General features: G+C 40.6%; 1 protein-coding gene across 1 annotated transcript in view; it reads right to left on the reverse strand.

The window, feature by feature from the left end:
* LOC6493630 overlaps positions 1-24,402 on the reverse strand; it is a 58,424-nt gene that overhangs the window by 12,973 nt on the left and 21,049 nt on the right. The window contains exons 5-10 of the mRNA XM_032453748.2: positions 18,276-18,380; positions 17,286-17,377; positions 16,081-16,317; positions 15,108-15,266; positions 9,303-9,481; positions 505-692 (exon numbers count right to left, since the gene is read on the reverse strand). Coding sequence (XP_032309639.1) covers positions 505-692; positions 9,303-9,481; positions 15,108-15,266; positions 16,081-16,317; positions 17,286-17,377; positions 18,276-18,380 — 960 coding nt within the window. The remainder of the gene's footprint in view (positions 1-504; positions 693-9,302; positions 9,482-15,107; positions 15,267-16,080; positions 16,318-17,285; positions 17,378-18,275; positions 18,381-24,402) is intronic.

Consider the following 24,402-nt stretch of genomic DNA (forward strand, 5'->3'; position numbering starts at 1 on the left):
CATGTATAAAAGGATATGCCAGGGAGCTAGGGAAGGGAGACCGAAGACAATGGCCTTACGGAGGAGACGCCGCTGGCGAGACGCAATGCATTTAAGAGACAATGTGCCACGGCAAACTTGTGGCAGCCACCTCTCCGCCCACTATGACTGCTTGCCGCCCACCCTTGGGCGAAAATTTTATGCATTTATGTAAACGGTTAACTATAACAGGCATTGCAAACTTAAGCACTGATAAAAATAATTAAATCTTTATAGGGGTTTCTTAAACATGTTTAAGATTAAAAAGCAAAAGAAGGATGCTCTTTCAGACTCTATGCCTCAATATTTAAATCATAATTTAAGAAATCCCTATAAAATCTAACCCATCAACTAATATTATTTATTGATCCTTTTAATCAAAAATTGATTTTTCCGGGTGTTCCATCATCCGCTCTCCCCCATCCACTGAACAGCCGCTCCGCAAAACGCTTTATGATGCAAACACCGGCGCCCCGCCCGACTCACCCGTCCCAGCGTATTGTTGTCGTGTATCGCCTGCTGCAGTATCTGCAGATTGTAGCTGGTGAACGATAACCAAATCAGGTCACCAGGATATCCGTGAAAGTGGTACGTGCATGTCGTATTCGGCGGAAGCGTGTGACGCGGACTCACAATGCGCCCCATGCGGCCGCGGCGCGAGAAGAGCACATCATCTGCAAAGGATAAAAAAAGGACGAGAGCGAGTGAGATGGGAGTCAGGGATTATAATATTCATATAAGCATATATATAGATATGTATTTGTATATACAATGTGGTACGCAATCGCTCGGCTTCTCGACGTTTTTTAATATGTCCTAAGAACGTTGTGTGACAAGCGGCTTACAAGTGATTTGGGTTAATTTACACAATGTGTCTGGCTGAGGGACCAACAGTTTTATTTTTATCACAAGAATATCAAAAAATTAAATAACTCGAAGATTACATAATAATTAAGTTTATAAATCTAAGATAAAGAAATTCCTTAACTTCGCAAACTCCTTTGGCATTTCCATTCCCCACCAGAGACACCCTGGAACTCGTCATGTCAACTTTGTAACGCACTCGTAGTGCCGTAGCTACAATGTTAAAGCTTCTAATATTGCAATTCCGTCACTTCGCTTTAATTAAAGTTGCCAAAAGGCAACAAAGATGCGGCGAAACGAACCGGGCTAACAACGCAGAGCAAACCGAAGCCCGGAGTTCCTCCAGCGCTGTTGCAACTCGGTCGGGACAACTTTGGCAACTTTTGATTCAAGTGACAAATTAAAAAAGGCAACGAAAGCAAAACAACGCCACAAAAAAACAGAGTCGAAAGCAGAGAAGCGAATCGAAAGCAAAGGAAAAAAGCAAGGCAACATCTACTCGGCGTTTCAATTGGCAAAAGTCGCCACGTTTTGTAGCAATGCGGCAGCAGGAATCGTGGCTAAAAGGAGGGACGGCGGTGGGGGTGGGGAGCAGGACCCAGGTGGGGGTGGTGAAGTGCCAGGCGCTATAAAGGAAACAATCGTCAACGGTATCGATGATAACACCTGCGTCGATTCTAGCCGCTGCTACAGCTTTTCCAACTTGCCTACTCGCCGCGCCGGAGTGGCGGGAGAGCCGAAGTCTTTTGATGTGAGCCGTGGCGCATCGAGTGGCAGACAGCTGGGAAAAGTTGGTGCAGCTGCCACAGGCAAAAGTTGTCGCCCGAACGAGCTTGATTTTTCTTTTTTTGGGGGAGACCCCGGTTGAAGTATGAAGTCTGTTTGAGCTCTCTAACCTTACTTCGACGTCTAACACTTCAATGCACTGAAAGGAAAGAATTTTTTTCAACAAAATCAAAGGCATTTTATTTCGGTTTAAAGGATTAAGTGGTACTCCCTTGGGAGTGTATAGAGCAGGGTCATTTTTTACCGTGTAATGTTAGCTTATTGTGTCCTTTCCATCGCGATATACCATGGATGTGTGTGTAAGTGTGCCAGCTAAGTAATACGTTTTTATGAGATTTTTATTGTCACATTTCGCTGGTTGTGGCATATAAAAGTAAAGTGGCCTTTAAACATGAGCGTAGCTTCTGCTCCTTCGAGGAAGCTCAATGGGAGTTTAAAAAGTGTTGCCTACATTTGAGGGCGCATATGAGAAATTCTTCGAATAATAAATACATTGCTTCCGAAACCTCAAATCCATTGTTTATTCCATTCTGTGCCATTTGGAATATACAAATCAAATTGAAGTCGCATTTCGAATGCATGAGAGGGTGTAGGATTCGGTTCGGGCCCTTTTGTGGATCAACCAAAGTGAACATTCATTAAATTTGCAGTCAAAACTGTCAACAGAAATGTCAATAACATTTTTCAACTCGCTGGGGAATTGTGATTTCACATGGCAACTAAAATGCTCAAAATAATCGCCAGCTCTCCGCAGTGAAAGGATATACCTTATGTACAAATACGTACATGTATGGCTACATATATGTATGGATATGGATATGAGAGTATATGAAAGTACGCCAATGCATATGGCACATGAAATGTAATCATTGGACATTCCTGCCATGGCATGTGAATTAGTTAACAGATGGCCGAGAGCACTTTTGGCTAGGGATGTAAGCGTGTTGGGGCATTTATGGGGAATATTATAGTTTTATAAGTTTTCAACTCAAGAAGTAAAAGTTTCTTAATGAAACCTTTCATTTTATAAAAGATTAGAATAGAATGAGGTATATTTTCATGAAATCTTAAATCTGAACTGCTGCCAGAGCTTCACTGTAACTCACGCACTCACCTCTAATTGTGACTGGTGCTCAGCTGGATTTAGCAGGCACGAGTCGGTGGTAATAAATTTAGCTTCGACACATTTGCGCTGACTGCGGGGGCCATTCAACAATGGGAGTACCTCCATATATACCACCCACCCTACCCCACATACGAGCCTCGTATACCTACAGGGCTGGAATAAATTCAAGGCATTGCGATTCGAAAGCCAAGCTGTGTGGGTGCGTAATAGTAGCAATAATAATAATATGCTTATCAGCCGGCCATAAAGTGTGACTATCGAGTGGCAGTCAGGTACCTTTCCATATAATTTTTCGGATGGGGAAACCCACGACCAGGTAGTACGCTAGTAGCAGAAACCGCAAGGGCTGGCAATAAAATTGTTATTTTTGCGATTTATTATTAGAGTGCATTTGGGCCGTTGGCATTTGGCGAATGATGTTGGCTTTTGCGAATTTTTTTCTCCCTTTTTTATTTTTGGTTTGGGTTTGGGTTTGGGTGTGGCAGTCGAAGCCGAAAACCACAAAATGTAGTCGCAACACATTTGGGGCATTAAATTATGGGGTGTTACTTTTATTGATTGCCCGAGAGGCGGGAATAGTTGGACTCGGATTCTGTTTCGGCATCGAAATCGGAGGAAAAAAGAGAGAATCCTGGCTAACTACTGCTGATTGAGTAAAATTTCTATTACCATTTCAATTCATCCCCTCGGTATGTTGATTGTTTATTGGATTGCTGCTGATGAAGCTGTTGTTGTTTTTCAATTTTCGGGTAAAAGCCCCCGCCGTGTAAATTAAATAGAACGCTATACCCTCCGGCTATTATGCACATCAGTTTGTGGCGCGAGGGAGCTCCCGTTTTGGCCTGTTTATTTTTGTTTTATGCTGCATTACATTTAACACATTCAAACAATTAGCCAGAGGCAGGCCCACTTCCCAGCTGCCGCCATTTAAAATGCAAGAGGGTTGGAGAGTGAATATATATCACTTAATGGATTGTCACACATATTTGATGGTGCCGATTCGGCTCGGTTTTTGTTGAATTGCCGGTAAATCGCCATAAGCCTAATGGTCATTCAACATTAAATTGATAAATTCGCCAGGGAATTTGGGCTGATTTTCATTTATTTTCTATCTGAACATTGGTTTTTATGCTGTACTAATTTAAATTAAAATATAAAATATACCCGAAAATATATTATGAATATATTTATTATTGTATTGGTATTTATTTGAGATGTGCCTAGTGATATCCAAAATAAATTTAATAATATCCACGACAAATTTGATTTGTTATATTTCATACTATAAATTGCCGAATAATATTTGTCTTGAATTAATTGATTTAATTTAATATTAATCTAGTTTATAGTGTGAAAATTTTAGCAGAAATCAGAAATGCAAAGCCAAATTATGATTGGGACGGCAAAGCCAAGCAAATTAAACGTAATAAATAATAACATACAAGAGAAACAAACAACCACATTAATTTTTTGTTCCACCATTCGACCCTATTTTAGCCACATTTTTCGACCATATGTAAGTGTATATATAGCATCGAGGAAGTTAATTATTTGTCGGCAGAGAGAGCCCCAAAACCAAAAATTACAAAATTTGCTGCTCGGGGCCACCGAAAGTAGCTTAATAAATATATTCAGAGGCATGCCCCGTGTGTCCCCAAACGCCAAATTCCGTATTTTGTGTGTTTGCTCTAATAATTAATTTCCATGGAAAATTAAGTTGCCAAAGCTTTCAGCCAATTAATTGTGCGGAGATGTGGAACATTATTTCGGCTCGATAATATTGAACGATGGAAATATGGCCAACTGTTGCCACATATATTTTATTTAAAAGCACTTTAAAATAAACTAACAAGGCAGCTCTGTTAAGCAGAATAAGTTTTTAAATAAACAAGTTGCCATATTTTCAATATTTGACTTAAAATCAAATCCCGCAAATAATAAAAATGAAAAATCTCACATAGTTAATATTTTAGAAAGTCAGGCGAAAGCAACAACGATTTCATTGACAAATTCTCGTTCAAATATTGATATTCAAATATTACATAAAAGTGCATACACTCACGCAGAACCTCATACACATCCAGATGGCACAAATACAATCGTAGAGACACACATTTGAATGCAAATAAAATGTTGCCGTTATGTGCAAATATGCTAATTTGCTATTTGCCCTGCCCCGCCCACTACTGGCGCCCTCGATCTCCACTCCGATTTGTTGTTTTCCACTGCTGCCCCGTTCCATCCGCTGATTGCAAACAAAATTGCAACTCAATAAGCAAGCTAAACAGCAAATACTCGCCAGCTTCCCAGTTCAATTTCCATATCCTTGGCGTTTCACATCCTTGTGAGTCAGAAGTCAAAAGTCTTCCAAATCGAACTGATATGGGACTTGGATTGTTGGGAAAATTTATTTAAAAATGTATTCTTATAATTTATATGTTATTTCATAATGTAAAACTAAAATTAGACCTTTTCATTTAACTTTCCTTTACAAAAATCACTTTAAATATAACTTTCCTTTGTCCTTCGGCCGCCGCTCCACGCTTCATTGTTTGCTTTCTCTTTCTTTGTTTTCGTCTGTTGACTTTGGGAAATTAAAAAGGAAAATTTTCACAAATGTTTGGCAAGAAAATGAAAAAGAAGGCAACAAAATTGAAAGGTTTTGTTTAAAGTTTGCCCAAAAACTTTACAAAACTTTAGGTGTAATAACAGCTGAGAGCGGAGCGGCATTGTAAGAATTATTTGGTAAAGAAGCAGGAAGCAGAGCCTGGCGGGAGTAGATGGGGGTTTTTCCTCAACTATGCCATAAGGAGTAATCCGTAAATCAATGAAACGAAAAATGCCAAAACAACAATCGTAGACAGCTAACTGGAGATGATTTGGAGGCTTGTGATATTAGTAAAAACTGAAGTTAAAGCCTCTCTCTGGATTATTTTTTCCATCCTAGACAGGGTCAGATTCGAGGTCATAAAGCGGAACTGTTTCGCAGTTTGTAAAGCAATAAATTTCCAACATCTGTGATCTCCAAGGCCTGTCCGAACATCAATTTCCCTTTCCCCGTCATCGGTGTTTGTGTATTCCGAGTGTGCCTGCTTAGTTGGCATAAATGATTCGAGGCAAATCTTACAGCGATTTCATATTCGGTAATTTATTGCCTTGGTCCTGGGCCTGGTCCTGATTGGCGTCACTGGATGTGAGAATATAAGTTGCCATGACGACGGGCAGGGCATGTGGAAACTTTTTTTCCGGCTTGTGTGAACGGTTATTGCATGCGGAATGTTTGGCTGAAGTTGATTAGCACTAATTAGGGAAGCTAGACTGAATACTGGGGTACGGAATCGGATATTGATTGGGTCAGATAACGCTTGACTGACGGAAAAATCCTTTTTGGGATATAATTGGTTCCTAGCCCGGCAACTATGACAATCATTTTCGGCCCATAAAAGTGGCATGGAGCTATCGTTTGGAGGAATGGTAACGCAATTGAATTTAGCATGCTTTAAGCGAACTTTACAAGGGCTGTCAGCGGGAAATACAAGCAAACAAAATTTAATTAAAATCGACACACCACAAAACCCAGAGGGTTTTCTTCATCGTTCGCTCTTTCGTTCGTTAGGGGGCTTTGGTTGGGTGAAAAGTTACACATTTAATTAAACGTAATTGAAAAAGTTATGGCCAAATCAAACCGAATTAAATATGCAACAGATTTTGTTACGTAATCAACGAAATGAGTGAAACTCATGAAAGGCTTCACTACATATACCCACTCTGCCAGAGAAGCAACAAAAGCCAATGGCATCTGCGTCTGTAGTTTATTAATCATACGCCACGTTGGCCGAGCGCATTATTTGCATTGAATATTCTACGGAAATTCTATTGAAAATCACACACACATGTGTGTGAGTTTGTACACATATCATGATGATTATAAATAAAACTGAATTGACCTTTGTTGCTCATAATAAATTGTCCTTGTTTCCCCGTGGTTCTTATGCTAAAATTTTCAAATATTCAAATACAAATGCATATTGAATTTTTGCATTCTGCTGTGCGGGTTCACATGCTTAATGATGTTGTTGTTTGAATTGAACACAAAAAAAAATGTGAGAGGTTAGGACGGAGAGGCAAATAAAACCGCACACAGCCAACAAATGAAAGCAAAATGAAACGATAAATATTTGGTTTTCGTTAAAACTTTAATTAAAATCATGTTGCACCCCCCATAATAATTTATTTGTATCGCGCGCCATGTTCCTGCTCCTTCCGCAAAAATGTTAGCATTGTGGGCGGTTCAATGGGGTGTGATTGCGATTGTGTGAGTGTGTGCGCCAGTGTATGGGTGTGTCGATAACAAAACAATTATACCGCTTTGTTTGCACGAATTGTTGGCCGCCTCCTTCCGCTCCACGCATACCACCCGCCTCCAACAAATTTCGCCTTGTATGCTCCTTGGCCATTATAAATAAATGTTTCCAACGACTGCCGGTTTCTACTAATTGAACACGCCGCAAAATGTTACCAAACAGAAGGCATTTGCAGATATTTTCTATTTTGGTCACCATATTCTCTAAAAGCTTTCAATTTTAATTAATTTTCTTTGCGAATAGCGTTGATTTTATTTAAGTATTAAAGTCTGACTCAAAAGATTATTATTGTTAAATTTTTAGCTATTTTATAGGCTTGAAATATAGTTTTTTTAGAAGTTGTATCTGACAAGAAGTCAAAGTTCCTACTTCCATTAATTCCAATCCAAAAGTTTGAAGCACAAACGGATTATAACTATGATGAATATAGCTAACGGGGTGGTCGTTGAAAATGCCATCCTCCCACTTAATTTGGCCTAATGATGGCAGACACATCTGCTCGATTTCCCAGCCAACGCATTAAGCCAAAACCAAAGTGAGAAAGCCAGGCGAAAGGCATTTCACAAAAGTTAAACGGTCAAAAATTAAGCACCAACCGAAACAACAACAAACCGTTTATATATGTATATATTTTGGTATATATATAAGCTGGAAAGTTAATGAGCACAAAAAAAAAAGAAGAATACAACCAAAACAACATCAGTAAGGCATAGAAAAGCTGTTATGTAAACCATAAGGGAAGAAACTGGCTGAAAGAAGCTAGGAATGAGTTGATTTGCCTCGTACTTTTCTCCTTCCAAGAACGAGGCAAAAATTGCTTGCTCAACCAAAAAACTAATTTCGAATGAGAATTCCTCTCAATTTTCTTGTTTTTTATTATTTTTTTGGCCAGAAATGTGTGTGGGAAATATAATGAATGGCCAGCATTTTGGACTTGGCCGGCCGACCGGCAAAATAAAATCTACTCAAAAGTTATTAAGTGCAAATTAATGAACATTAGCGGCTGCCATGGCGTTGCCTACTTTTGGCCACCGCTGCGGCTGCTGCACTAAATTGATTGAGCCAAGTACGGAGATGGAGGAGTTGGAGCTGCCAAAGCGGCGAAGAAGGGCAGTCTGAAATTTCATTTAATAATTTTTCAATTAAATGCAGCTGACTGCTGACCAGGGAGCCCCAGATTCCTGCCAGGCACTGAAAGTTAAGCCACAAGAGGAGAGCTTAGGTGGTGGCGAAGCCAGGGAGGTTCATGGAAAAATCATCTTAGAAATGAGTACAGTTTCAAGGGGAGTGGAAATACTAATTAATAGAAAGTGAGGAGTTGGAAGTTATTCGAGGAAATAATTTCATTTAATCGAGCACTGAACTTAAAAGTTTTTTGATGAAGAAACTGAAAAAAATATTTTATTTTCATGATTATTTTCTTACGATACAGTTGTGGCTTTTTTTTTTGTGGCATAAACATATTATAATATTGACATTTCTTTCATTTTATTTTTTCTAACCTAAAAATAGAGTAAACATGCCTATTCCTTTTTTAGTACCGCTCATGGAACATTATTCCCCATGGAAACTAACTTTCCTAACCTCCAATCTATGTCGAAATAATCTGCCGCCCAAGCAATTACTCATACTTTCCCTGTGGACGGCCAAAAAAAAAAGGCATTGGGCCAGCTTTAGTCTTGGATTTCCATGGGGGCTTCGTCTGGCCTTGAATTTAATTAAAATCTCATTTAGGCTGCTTAGATTGGAGCCAAAGGCTAATGGGGGCTATATAGTTGCGGCCACGCCCATTAAATTACAGCACCTCGGCAACTACTCCGATTACACGGGCGAAATTGGCTTACGACATCTGACTGACTGGCAATTAAACAGGAAATGGAGTGAGCGCTCTTCACTCCGGCCCGACACTCATCAGCAGGCAATATAAATAATAATTTGAAGAGAAGTGCAAAGAATAAAGTGCAATTTAATGGAGAAACCGATAAAAACAGAAACAGGAGTCACTCGGAGAGAACTGCGAAAAAGTCAGAGGAAAAAGTGGAAATGTTCGGGAAAGTTTGCCTGTGCGGCACCTGGGCCTCGCATTAATTGCCAATAATTATGATTATTGATACTCTGCGGGGGACTCGTCGCGTTTCGCTTACCTGGATTCGATGCATTGATGTGGAACTCGCACAGGTTCTTGGTGCCCTGGGCAAAGTCAAACGAGTCGGAGTCGGTGAAGAGTATGTCCACGTCCAGTTCAAAGCCACGATTCGGGATTCCCTGCTGCAGAGGCGCCGAAAAAGGACTGGAATGAAAGGCCACCAGCATTTCGGGGCCACTGAAAGTAAAATTAATAATTTTGAAATCAATTATTTATATTTTATGGAACAAATAGAATATTTTCCATTATCCTGGTTATTTCGTATAAAATTAAGAGCTCTTTAAAAGTAAAGCTTTAACTCAATATAACTAAATTTGTTTCTATTAAATTCTAAGAAACTTTTCAATAAGTGGCTTGCCTCCTCCCTGCACACCCACTTGAAACTTTTTGGGAAGAAATCTGAAAACTTTTGGCCAATATCGCTCATACGCCCCATAGGCAGCTGGCTGTATCTTCTGGTTTTTGGCGCTGCTGATGATGTTTGTCCATAACCGGGCCACTGGCACTCCAATTAGAGGCGTGAAAAAACTTCGGCTCACATAAATTTAATTTGCACAATTCGGCAAACAAGAAAAGTCGTAAACTTTTTGCCCACGAAAGAGGCAACAAACCGACAACCCAACATCCCAACAATCCAACAACCAAAAAGCCCAACAACCTAACAACGCAGCAAGCCCCATGAAATGGTAAAAACAACAAGTACAAAGTGGGCGTTTTGCCAAAAAAATATTTCGACGGACCACGCCCTAAAGTATGACGCAGTGGTACTCTGCTTTGTTTTGGGCTATTTAAAGTGTCCGCTCCGTCTGGTTGTTTGCATTTTTGCTGCCAAATTAACTTTTTTCGCCATTGTCTAGCTGCTCACAGGATGGGCCGGGGGGTGGTGGGCGTTGAAAAAGTTTTAGGCAAATTTTTTGGCATAACAAAGTAACTGAGTCGAGTTGGGCCAAAAATTTGGCCGTTTGTCTTTTGATTTTTTCTGGCCAAAAAAATTATGAAATGTCAGTTCGCTCGTGGGTGTTGCACCAAAGCTGCTGCCACGAGTTCCACACCCCTTTCCGGTATTTCTCTGTATTTGTAGACGGCGCGACGCCAGATTTTATGGTAAATGGAAATGGTGGAGTCCCCAGCCGTGGCAATGACATCAAGTGTTCATAAAACTCTGACTCCTAACAGATATCCAGAAATTATGGAAAGCTTCAAGAACTATTGCCTCAGATGCTTAACAAAAATGGAAGATCCTTGCTATCCTTCACATTTTCCATCTCGTTAGCATGCCGCATTCATGACCATATAAATTATGTTCAAAGTTTTCAATTTAAACATCAAATTGAATTTTTATTGCTCAAGCAAGAGGTGCGCACACACGGCGTATGCGTAATATGGCTGGGGTATAAAATAAAACAGGAACTGCTCTGGAAGCTCTGGAACCACACTCGCCCTCACCATCAGACACCCACCTAAGCCAGGACCTTGAACACTTAAAAAGAAACGCAAACGCTCACGCAGACGATGTCAAAAGCCATCAAACATGGCCAATAAAATGGCTTTTTAATACATGTAAGTGTGGCCAAGTGTGAGCGGAAAGCTCCTTATTATTTAAGCGAAACGTGTCCCCGGTATGGGGCATTGGATTAGACGTGGAGAAGGGCAGTACCCAGGACAGGACCTCGTATCCTGGTGGAGGTGTGGAGCAGCTGCAATGGTTTTGTCATTGCAATAAACTGCAAATGAAAAGTAAATTAATTTTTAATAAAGCGACACAGCCGGTGGGTGGGTCTCATGCTCTTTCCCGGAGGGCAGGTTGTTGGTTTCTTGCGAGTGTCCTTTGGGCATGCAGTTAAAAAATATTTTCCATTTTAGTATCGGAAGACTGTTAGGTTCTTAAGTTCTTTTTCATCATCCTTTGGAAATAATACTATTAGAACAAAAATTTTAATACCGGAAAGAATATAAATATTTCGTAAATTTTTAATGTAAACTTAAATAGGAGACCTTTTGGTGGTAATTGTTTTTCCAAGTGATCTACTCCTGTTAGTCCCTGCATTTGCGTACTTGCGTGGCATTTGGTTACTTTATGGCCTGCGGCACACTTGTGGGTGTCGTAAAATCAACACGAATCCATGGCCATGGCACATTCCAACCACTCCTCTGCCCGGATTCCCCTAAAACGTTGTCCCTTTGTCGGTTATCAATACACGTAAACTTCTCCAAAGCGTCAGAGTGTCCTGACCGCAAATGGCAGCGAGGACCTGGCTCTACGGAATTGCGGTTGCCCCCTGGGGGTTTTGGAGGACCTGACATTTGGGGGATATCGGGGGCGACACACTTAACTCAGCACACGAGAATTTCAAGTGATTAAAGGACCCGAGCCTAAGTGAATTATGCGAAATTTCGGATACCGCGCCAGCGTTTTCCATTGCAGACCAAAAAGCTCAGCGAGCTCATTAAACAGTTGATTGAACCAGCTGCAAATGTAGTTTCTGTTTCGGGGATTTCTGGTAATTCCGGCATAAATACTTCAGTTTGGTTGAATGGCTCTAAGAATCAGACTCAAGTGCAAGCTCTTGAAACCATTCAAGGCTTAATAAATAATAGCAATATATATTTAGTAAAAAACTCTGCCTTGTCAGACTTAAAGTTATGCAAACAAAATCTCTTATCCGAAAATTAGCAAACATCCCCTTCGACAGCTCCTCTCGATTTTATGGAAACCTAATCCGCAAAGTGCAACCACAAAAAAAAGCTCAAGAAAGATGAAAGGCAAAAAAGTAAACGGAGGGGGGAGAGAAAATTTACGCCATAAAAAATTAATATGCAATTTAAAAGTTATCGCTTTGAGTTTTTCTTTTCTTGGGTAACAAAAATTAACATTTACTTAGAGGAAAAGCAACAGCTGCTGCAGCAACTTTTCCAAGTTTTGGCTTTCCACAGCTTCAAAAAAATAAAAGGAACAGGGAACGAATAAAATACCCACGACTCGGGGCACCTTTAGCTTGTTGCAATTTTAAGTTGCACTGGGAAATTAATAATTTTCATGTAGCATTTCCTCCCACCCCATGTCCTTTCGCCCCAGCCCCGCTATAATTTTCTTTCGTCCTTGTATGCATATGCGATTTTCGTACAAAGTCAGAGAACCATGTCTGAGGTGAGAAGTAAAGCACGAGCTTGCAGACGGAAAAGAAACGACTTTGAATATGTATATGCACTGGGAAAACTCTCTATTAAATTATTATTACATTATTTAGATCGAGGAAAAGACAAGCATCTGTTTAACAAATAATATGCATAGTAAAAAACAAAATAATTGTTATTTTACTATGAATATTTTTATTATAGCCATTTTATTTCGAGTGTAGATGTATGTGTGCATTTATAATTCGTATGCTCATGTCGCGTATGACGTTGGCATGGTTGTGGATTTCCAAGGAGAGGGGTGCTGCCTCGGAAAATGAGATGTGGAACGAAGGAAAAGCGTTGCTTGAGCTACGTTCCTGGCTTCTTAATGCCGTTTTTCTTGGGCACCCACTTTTCCATCAAGCTCTTGGAGCGTCTTGTGCTTCGTTCGCTTTTCTCCTTCTTGTGCATATTACGCTCTATGCATATTTGATGCACCCACCCATCCTACCTATCCCTCCTCGATGGCACCTGTGCAGGCTTATGGGATTTTGTCAAGGATACGAAAAGGATGTCAATAAATGCGAGAGTGCAACTCATTAAGAGATTAAGGGCCACAAGCCGGAGCGATCATTATTATTAAATAATATTTTTTAAATGACGAGAGTCTCTAACAGTGGAATGAAGACCTAGTACCTTCTCTTATTAGGCCAATTTATATATGTTTTTTGCAGCTGCATGAGCCCTTTCCCAAATCTAAGTTTATGTGCATCTCTCAAGAGGTCACCAAGTGGGCTGAGGAGACACTGAAAAAGAGCACACTTTTGGCCCTGACCGAAGACCGAAAGACAACAAAAACACATTCTCAAGTACTAGATAAATGGCCAGAGGCGGGGAAAATAAAGTAAATAGGTAGGAAGGGGGCACTGCTAACCACTTGACTGCCATATAAAGGCGTGGGTGTGGCTGAGGGCTGCATTCGAGCATTTTTGGGCATGTCCTGGAAGTGTTTTTAAGTGCCTGGAGAGTCGAACCGCAAGAATTTATGACAATCCAAAGCAAATGAGCCGGTGGTTCCATATTTGTAGTGATATATGTGCTTCTTGTTTAAGGTAAAATGAAATATTAAAAGCAAATAAATTAAACATGAAATGTAATAAAGTAGTAATATAATATTTGATTTTAATTAATAAGGAAAAATATAAATAATTGGTAAATGTTTCAAATTTCATCATTAGAGAAGTAATATTTTCAAGGAGTTCTTTCTATATACATATTTAAAAACTATTTTCTATCTAACTATGCAAAATGGCAGAAAACTTCAGCAAAACACAAAAATTAGTACACTAATGCGAAAACTAGTTGCAAAAACTGAAACTACACCGATTAGCAGTTGCATTTTAATTGCTAAATCCAAACTTCAGGCCACAGCAGGTGGGCGTGGTTGAGGTGTGTGTGTCTCAATGCGCGGAAGCATTTGGGAGTTTGGAAACTTGAAATTGCTTTTGAAAGGCTGGGGTGTCTTTAAGAATTTATGGCTGATGATCTAAATGCTGGCAACTTGGCAACTAATGAGCAAAATTTTGCCATTGCATAAATCACATGCATCAAAATGTTTTCAATAGACGGCTCCCAAGCCAAAGTTTCAAGCGGCAACATAAATCTATTTATTTCTCTGCTCATGTATGTGGGCCAGGATGTTTTTCCTGCGACTGTGTGTATCTGTATCTCGAATTTCGTATCTCTTTTTCACTTTTCGCTCCGCCTGTCGTTTTGTCCTTCTGTCGCCCGATCTCTATGCCCGTCCGCTGGCTTCTGTCTGCAGAGCAACCCAATTTCCGGTTTTGCTTAAGCATTGCGCACAATTGTAAGGCGCACAGAGGCCCACCCAGATCCACCAGCCATCCAGCCAGTCTGTCTTTGTATCTATGTGTAACTGAATTGGAACACATGCGCCCCAGGCCAAAACTGCAGTGCAGTGCACTAGGCTGCGGTCTCCACATAACCTCACAGACTCACACTGAAATACACTCACACAGCAGTGATGCGGAAAAAAGGATATCCCATCACCGTGATTGGGAAATCACTTTGGGTAGAGATATGTCGGAGATTTATTAGGTATTTAAGGAAAGAGGTAAACTATCCTTCATGGGGTGGTAGTCCTTTTTCTTACAAAGTAAATAAAATCTTTAAGCCTGAAATGTAATTCTTACACTCGAATATAATAATATCTATAAATCAGTTATCATGAAATAAAATTACTCATATGCCCCGTATCACTCGTTTTATTTAGCTTGTAGTTTTCATACTTTTCTAACCACTTGACTTTGTTTTTTCTTCAGTAGCACTGCACCTCATACACTTTAAATTTGTTTTCATTTTTGAAAAGCACTTTGTACCATCTCTGTGGGCAAAACTAACACCCTGACACAGTGGCATACACCCACGCACACATGCTCATGAAAAATGTCTGTCTATCCTTTCTTGTAAATGTATTATGAGCTTTGCTGTGCTCATATTTAACTTTTTCATAAAAGGGAGAAGTGGCGTTAAATAAATGTCCTCCGTCTCTCTGTCATTCTGCCGTCTCTGTGTCCCCCATCTCCCCTTCTCTTTCATCGGGCATATAATCGTGATTTTCTGTGATATGTGAGAACTTTTGTGTGGGCATTTCCTTTGGACTTACCGTGACACTACGCGTGGCAGCCAGTCGCCTCCGCAGTATTTGGCCAAGACGGGATCGTTGGTGGAGCTGCCGTCGTAGAATATCAGGTGATCCCTCTCACCTGTACAGTCGGACCAGGCTCGAATTGAACGTGAGGTCTTGTTAAAGCTGGCAATCGAGCTGTAAGCGAAAATCATATAGTAGGGTTAACCAGGTTAGCTGCACAACACAATAGTGTAGAATAGCAATCAATTTGGAATTTAATGAAAACATTTTCGTTTAAGAGAGCAGTGGTAGGAAATACAAGGATATCAGCAGCTGACACATGGCCGGATATTGATTTTATGGCTTGTACGAGTTAATAACTCTACTCCTGTATAGTTGTTCTTTTCGAAAATCGAAAATAAATGGTAGCTAATATTAAAAATACATTTCACCTAATCCCATCAATCCAATTACATACTTCGCATGCCGGCCTCTAATACAGTTTTGCATACAAATTGCATTTGATGTGCATGTTGTTGAGTTTACTGCATTTAATTGGAATATACACAAAACTTTTTGGCGACGAATGCTTAACATTCTCGGACACGAAACTGTTTCATTTTGCCGTCAGTTAACAAACTGCAAACTGGAACTTCGCTTAGCAATTTGCTAAATTGAAATTTGTCATACAAATGCAGATGCACTTTCCTGGCAACACACCCCCATATATACTACTTGTTCGGGTGGTTGTATTCCATTCAATTCATACAGTTTGGATTGAGGGGACAGAATGGTAATGCTTATTTAATGCTTTCCACTGCAGGTTGCATAGAATTTTTAGATGCACAGTGAGAAAATGTTTAGAGATTTGATGGCATGACTAGTTGGGATACAAAGAGGGACATAAAAATTGTTTCTTGTGATTGTATTTGACTTGGCTCAATTGGAAGTTTAGTGCCTTCAATGGATTCCATGGATTTCATTTCTGGGTAGTCATTTCCGTACTTACCGCTTCACCAAGGCCTTATGCTGGTTTTCCTGGCTAACTGCAATCATGGCATGTTTGCTGGTCGGCACTTCTTTCTGCCGGATCGTCCAATAGCAAGTTACATTCCTTGGATACATACCGGGATAATTTGGACTTTGCAGGCGACACTTGTTACGATAGCATTCATCGAATTGCCTGGTACAATAGGTGCCAGGTGTCACCCGGCCAAGTTCGAGCGGCTTATCGGGCAGTCCGTATCTGAAAAAGAGGGCCAAAAGGGTGTTACTGACCAGGTTCTCGAGCCAAATTCCAGTAAGTGTTGGGTGAGTTTTGTCATTTCCATTCGCATTTGCGTTCCGGTTCGTTTTCGGGTCGTGCGAGTACATTTTGAATGGTATTTAAGGCTGGTAGCAATAGTAGCAACAACCAAAAGACCTGAAATTTGCATAAAATGTGCTCCTGCTTTTTCCCACGCACACCCACACCTAGACTCGGTTCATATATTCATATACCTGTTTTCAGACAAGTGTACCTGGGGCTCCGATCATTGTTTAGTTTGCTAATGGTGTGCACACGATTCATGGACGTCGGACAACGTAACTGGCACTGGCAAAAACTTGAATGAATGGCAAAAGCTCCTAAGAAGTGCAAAGCCATTTATACCTATTGAAATGTTTCGAGTGTATTAGGAAAAATGAGTCCCAGTTTGGTTGAAAATCCCTAATTCTCTGGTAAATTGTGTGTAATTTATTCAGGCGTAAAAATACATTTCAATTTATATTTTCCTCGCTCTCTCTAATTTGGCCCTCTTGCAAAAAGCGCGGCCCATTGAAAAGCTTCTAAAAAGGCAGTGGGATGAATAGACAAATTTGACACATGCCTAGGCACCAGGCACAAATAGATTGCACTACGGATTCTGAGGTGAGGATTGAATTCAATTGAACTCCTAGACAGTTAGTACATGGAACTCATGTTTTATGCAGGATGCCTCCGTTTACCCGCCCCTCAAATTCCAAGAAAAGCCACTCCCAGGGCAACCAAGTGGCATTGTTCTTTCAGGTAGAAAGATTTTAGTTCTAAGCAGGAAACTCGAAATAGAAACATCCATGCTGAAGCAGCCGAAGCTGACGGATACAGATGACATTAGGGAGAATCGGAGCAGGGAAAAGAAATGCTTTGAACCATTGGCAATTGAATAGTTCTCGGTGAAATTCAGTTCTACTTACCTCACAACGGCATCCGATTGGCTTATAAACTTATATCGTATGCTGAACTCAAAGGGCTTCTCATCTCGGATATTGCGTGGCGGATGAAATACCTGCAATGAATTGTTAGATATTGGATGCAATTTGAAATGCTGATTTGCCAAAAAGTGCAATCAATGTGAAAATGCAACAACAAAGTCTTCTGTCACTTTCTGACAGAAAACAATTGAAGAGGCTTGGTAATGAGTAAAAAATCGCCATTGCCGCACGCAATGGCATTTTAATTATGCAATTTGCGATTGCTTCTTTGCTTTTGCTCTCTCCATTGCCATGTCAACTCCTCATCAACACTTTTGCTGGAGGAAAGTGTCTGAAGTAGTTCTCCCTTACATTCCGAATGAATTTTTATTAATTTTCATAATTTATGCGTGCCATCTCGACGACGGCAGCGGCAACCAGAATCTCGTCCTGCCGCTTTTCAGGACGTGTCCTTTGTGCTACCATGTCCATTTGGCCATTTTTATGGCAAGGCGTTTATTTAAAAATTAATCAAAAAGTGGCAATGGAACAACGTCGTCGGCTGACTGCCTCAAGTAAACATTACGTATACGCCGTGTGCTGCGTGTGCGGAAAAACTCGTTTAATTTTAAATGAAAACGAAGAGGTGAACTTTATATCTCGGAATGTTCGAAAGATTTTATGTTCTGGCCAAGTAATTGGACATGATGCAGATAATGCAGGATTTCTGATGGAACAGGAGACAGTAGAGCTGGCATTTTTTCTCTTTTTGATGAGACTTAAGCCGATATTAATTAAATTAAATGACATAAGTAATAAAAAACTCAAAATAAATCATTGCTAAAGATTGAAATGAAGGGTGTACCAATTTTAAAGCAATCCAAACAATTTAAATGAAGGTTGCACATCTGCCGCTCGCTTCTGAGCCCAATCCCAAAGGATATTCCTGTCCCTTTGGCAAATCTTTGCTCTCACTTGCACTCTCGTACTCACCTTCACCGACGCTGTCACCGTGGATGTCTCGCTAAAGTATAATTGCGGTCCAGTGGCCTTGCCGCACCAGGAGCCGCCGGTGAATGGGCGTCCCAATTCGCTGAGCTGCCAAGTAAATAAATAAAAATTTAATTAATTAAAAATCAAGTTTGTTTCGCTGCGTTTCCCCCTGCTGGTGACACGCCTTCCATACCACCATACCACCATACACCGAAGGGCTAAAAGCAATTTCGCCCGCCAAGCCCGACCAAATGCTGTTGCGCAACATTTAAAGCCCAGATATTCGCACTGGCACTGTGTGCACTGCCATATTAAAAAATTGGGTTAAGTTATAGCCGGGCGCTCTCTCTCGTATTGATTTTATTGCCATCAGAGGGTAAGTGAAAAACGCATACAAAATTAATAAACGCACGTATCGGTTGGCCATCTGGCGTTGGGCTAATGGATTATGAGTTCGAGTTGTTCAGTATCCTGTTTTTTTCTTTTATTTCTTATTTGTTCGGCCACCTACTGCACTCAATATTTGATTGTTTTCCTTTCCGTTCTTCTCCAACGCGACATTTTCGACATTCGAGTGCACTTGGCAGCCGCGTAGCCGGGCAGCCAAAACAGAAAAAAATAAACACTTTTATACATTCGGGCCAGCATTTTATGCAAGCGAAAAACTGTTGGCAATCGTCGAAGGTGGACACGTTTGCAGCTGAAACAACAAATGGCCACTGCCCTCCGACTGCAAGTGCTGTTCCATAAATGTATTTACATTTTGACCAAAAAAGGGGCGCCCGGAGCTAGCAGTAGTGTGTTTAAATTATCGACACTGTCAAAGTTGCAAAAACGGTCATGAACTTTCACCGGTAGAAGCAAAATGGTTTCCAAAATACTCTACTTAAAAGCTTATGGGAGTTTTGAAAAGTTTTGTCACTCTCCAATGCTTTTAAACCCTAAATTAAGCCCCAATTCGTTATTTAATTTATGGTTTTGAATTTATGGCTTAAAGTTCATTTTGTAGAATTTTCACGGCCTCCATACGGCCCAAAACAAAGCCTATATCTTTGTCAATTCCTAACCGAATTCCTCTTGAAGAATTCCTCTTTAAAATGTTGAAAACCATAGGGATCCTATTTTGGATCATGTCGAAGCCTATATCTTTGCCAATACCCATCCGATTTCAAAGCGGAATACCTTAAACGATTTGTAGATCGATTCTCCGTAAATAAGCGAAACAAATTCTAGAACCATATTTTTGTTCAAGTATTTTTCAAATTTTTCAAGTATCCCCCAAGGCGGAGGCTATATATTTGTTAATAAATAAGTATATATAACATAGAGGATATGTGTATAAGTAAACTTTTTTTTACAACATTATTACCACCGCTCTACTCATTTGAAGTCTAGACAATTTCCTGATTGCCACATATCCAGGCTACCCTGCTGAATAAAGAATATCACTGCCCCATTATGCGACACAAACGTTTGGCTTCGCCCCGGGACAACTGACATTTATTGAGGCTGCTCCCATCCATAGGCGGCATTAATATTGCTAATACCAGTAGGGAGAGAGGACATAGGCGTTTGGAGGGGGAAGAATTTTCCGCTTTTCATCCTTATTTTTTTTTACCAGCCTGCGGCCTGGGTCAGTGGCCAGAAGTCGATAAATGGAGGATTGGAAAATGGAAAAGGCAACAGCCATGGCAGCTCATTTACACTGGGGTTCCAATTGATTAAGTTTTTAGTTAATGGGTTATTTGAACTGAACCGACCACCGATGCCGATGCCGATGCCGCTGCTGAGGCCGACTCTCAGTCCTTAGCCGGCGGCAGTTATTTCTGGCCAGTGTGTCCTTTCTGGGCCTGGCCGGACATGTCCTGCGGCTGCCTCAAACCCAAACAACAATTTTTGCTGTAATTGCAAAGTCGCCAATCGAGGTCTGGCCAATATTTGTAACTGGTTAGAGTTGCAGTTGCACTGGAGTCGTGTCGGTCCATTGCTGCTGTCATATTGGATGACCATGGCAAGTCCATTGGCCATCCCGTTCTATCCCTGGGCAGGATGAATGGGTCACCGATTGGAGTGGAGGGTGTAGCCGGAGGGGCAGGATTGGGGTAGGTGTGGCAGGGGCAAGGGGTAGGAAGATCCACAAGAAGGCTTGACTGCCCGGCATAATGGTAATTTTCTGATTTCGATTTTGTGTAAATTCATTGCAGACTCACTGGTCGATTCCAGGACCCAGGCCTCTTCTTCTTACACAGCAAAAAAAAGTTTGTTCAAAATAAAAATTAAAAATTTCCATAACTTAGTTTTTAATAGAAGCTATAAGGGTCATAAAATGTTTAAGGGTGATCTCAAAGCTTGGAAGAATATTACGTATACGCCCCGTGTCGGATTTCTAGGCTCTAATGTTTTGATTGTAATTTGCCTCTTATAAGTACATGTAACTTTTTTGTGAGTGCATCTATCCTTTTACTCTAGCCCCCCTTCACTCTCCCGCCTATCCCTTTGGTCGCTCCCCTTCATCATCGTCATCATGTCCATTGTGTGCATTGGAGCGTTATTAGCATCGACTTCATAACGAATTATTGGACTTTCGTCGTTGTGTGTGAGGTCCTTGTGTGTGTGTGTGTTGTGTGTGTGGTCCTTTTGAGCCTTTTTTTGCTCGTCTTTGGCCTATCTGCACTTGCTTTTTCTGGTTCGTTTTGTGTTGGTTTTAAATTGATTGAATTATTATTGTAGAAACATTTTTTTCGGCCTGCTTCTGCCTACGGGTTACATTTTAAAGCAATTTGACTTGATTATGCCAGGGATAATAAAATGAACTATCTTCTTGGCCAAACATTTTCACACGTGCCATGATGGCCTACTAAAAACTTGAAAGTTAATTGAAACTTGAAGCTATTTTCCGTCAATGGTCGAAGGAATGGAAGTGTAAGGGGCACTAAAACTCCTTCAAGCTATCAGCTGCTCTTATATTTAATTTCAATTGAATTAAAAAATTAAAATGTTATATGAATACCTTAAAAAGTGAAAAGAATGCATTGTTTGGGGGCCCAGGGATGTCAGTGAGTGCGATAAAAGTTGTATCTGCACTGCCGATGTCCTGGCATCCTCTGAATCCTTTCCCCCTCGCATAATCTGAAAACAATAAACAAAAGCTGCCGCTTGTCAGTGTTCATTCTATCAAGTTAATTGTGATACAATTTAAGAGTATAATACCAGCCATGTCGCAATGTCCCCGCTGGCCGTTTGATTTATTGCAATTTAAGGCATTTGCCATATTAAAAATAAATTATTTAACCGTGAAGGCTTTTAATTTGCAATACAAATGCTCCAGAGACAAGCCAATAAATAAGTAAAACAAAAAATTCCAGACCTTGGAGCCTTTTCCTCTCAAAAACTCGTAAATTTTCCCTAACTTTCCGCGGTCAGTCCTCGGCCACGTTGAGTTATGAGCTTAACCATGGCAAAGTTGTTTCATAATCCATATACATATTACTTATATATATTTTTATATATACAGAGCCCCATAAAAACTATTGACAAACTGGTAGATGTCCAAGCTGCTTTTGCTCCTTCGGCTGTCCTGTTTTGCTTGGCTGGAGCACAAGGATGGGGATGTTATGATTGTCAAATATTGAGTCATTTGCTCAAGCTGCTCTCACAAGGACACTCGGGTCCAAGGATAACAGAAGGCTCCTCGTTTCCCCTGTTGTTGCTGTTGATTTAGGTTAATACGTTTATGCATAAACTTTATTATTTATGATTAGCAATATTAGCAAATAGACAAAAGGTCCTGGCAGGAGTTTTAAGCAGATAAACAAGGATGTGACACTGGGATTTGGTAAAGCCAACTTAAAATACAGTTGAGCCCCACTTAAACTGACTAACGTAGTTAGGATAAAAGAATCACAGTCGCTCCATATCGTTTTTGAATATATTTAAAAATGGAAAGCCACCCAAAAAAATATTTAAGTTACGGAATTTCAGCCGTATCTGTATTTAAGGCCCACTGACAGCCAAAGATTGTTTGCTGAATTATTAAAAATAATTCCGAAAAGGTCAAGATAAGGACAGCCCGGCATCGCTCCCCTTTCGGCCTTTTACAAAATGCATGAGACAGAATGTCCAACTAAATTGAATAAATGATTAAACTGAAACTTCAGACCCGACACGGGGTGATGGCCCTGGTGCTGGACCTGGGTAAATCATATATAAGCGTATACTATGTGGGAAAGGCAGCGGATATAAATTTTCCGTTTCGGTCAAGAATTTATGTGGCCAGGCCATGACACGCATTATTTATACAGGTTCAAGGGGCCGAGAGCCAAGAGCCGGGGGGTTTACAAAACCGCGTCAGCAGTTAAAATTGCCTTCAATGGGGGCTACAGAAACACGAAAAAAAACGAAAACAGAAAATAAATACGCCCAGCTCCGATGGAAATGGAGGGTTTTTGAACGGCGGGGGAAAAAAACAGAACACAAACCTGCGGTTAGTTACGAGTCTATATAGAACTGCCACGAAAACAATGAACAATGGAGGAGCAACGAAAAAAATTGAAAATATTTAACTGCATTTTAAAACCCGAACGGAAGGCAAAAAAAAGTGTTTCAAAAGTTGAAAAATTTAGACACCGGTCTGGGAAATACTCTGGATTAAGCTTAGAGGGTTATGGGGATTAAGGACTTTTAGTTTCTTACCATGAGCATTTCTGAAATGGCAAATAAGTCGAATAAAAAACGGTTATGTTTTTTTTTAACAAACCCTCATTATTTTTTCTAGAAAATTAGGTCACAATAGCGCCAAGTGCATTTTCCTCCTTCAAGGGTATACAGCTGATGTTGCTCGGAAAAGTGCAATGTCAGGAAAAACTAGAGGGATCCCGGATCGGCTCACCCCACATCCCATTTGCGGAAATCCCTCAACTCCGTACACATGTCAAGCGCCAAATGAAACCTCAACAGGACATCGCAGGATGCATACGACTGCACGGCATCGCAGGCCCATAGTCCTGCAATTTTGCAGCGCCCCCTTTTTTCGGGAGCCTCAGCACCACAGAATGTCAGTGCACGCCCCACGCTTGTTAAAATTTATTGTTGCACAAAGGGCCAAAAAGATACAGGATGCTGGAGGGGCTGGACCGAGGGTAAAATGGGGCACATCTGAAACAAAGCCTATAGAGCTAAACTAATAGAGGTTTATGGTTTTCCATCAGTCCAAAGATGAAAGCGTTCTCCGTAGTTAAGAGAAATTTAGGGAGTATCTATTATTGATACTCTGCCTTTAATAAAAGAAAACATATGCACATATCAGGGAACTAAATTAAAGAAGAGTTTACTTTGAATAGAAGATTAAGAGACCTATCTATTCACCATTGGAACTCAAGCTCTTCAGTGCAAACACTACATTTAAGCTACAAATTAAAACAGCTTATAACCAGTGAAGGGGGAATAAAGCTGGTAGCTGAACGAAAATACTATAAGTTTATCAAAAGCGATTCAAGCGATGCCACTCAACCTGAAAGATACGAATGCAGATGCGAGAGTTTGGACAAAAACTGAAACAAATACGGATGGAAGCGAAGGGAGCCATTTGAACATATTGCACAAGTCAATTACAGGGATTTAGTGTGCTTTTTTGTACATTTCATTTAGCCGGGATTTGGGTGTTAGCAGTGGCGTTACGAGGGCGACGACAGAGAACTACATAGCTCACTAAATGTGTCCGCAAAATTTGCGATAAAAATATACACCACACAGACAGAGTCAGACAGAGAGACGGACTGTGCTTCGTACATGTTAAATAGTTTTCCTTTTTATCCCAGAGCTTCCAGAGACGGGGCTAAATGGATATGACCCAATGACAACACTAACAGCACTCAAGCTTCAGACCCAGGGATCGACATGGCCGACACAGATGCAGAGGGGCACGCACACAGGCGCACCATTCAATTCAATTTGCCAGGCTAATGTGGTATTTGTCAACACAGAGCCAAACAGAAAATTACAGAATTACTCGGACATTGATTGAATCGAACGACGGAAAGGACGAAAGGAAAGGACATCGGCAACGGCAATGGCAACGCCTGGCGACGAAACCTACCAATGATGACAAGCCAAAGTCGTGGCCAGGATT

Source organism: Drosophila ananassae, chromosome 2R (genome assembly GCF_017639315.1).
Source record: "Drosophila ananassae strain 14024-0371.13 chromosome 2R, ASM1763931v2, whole genome shotgun sequence".
In the NCBI taxonomy this organism is placed as follows: Eukaryota; Metazoa; Arthropoda; class Insecta; order Diptera; family Drosophilidae; genus Drosophila; species Drosophila ananassae.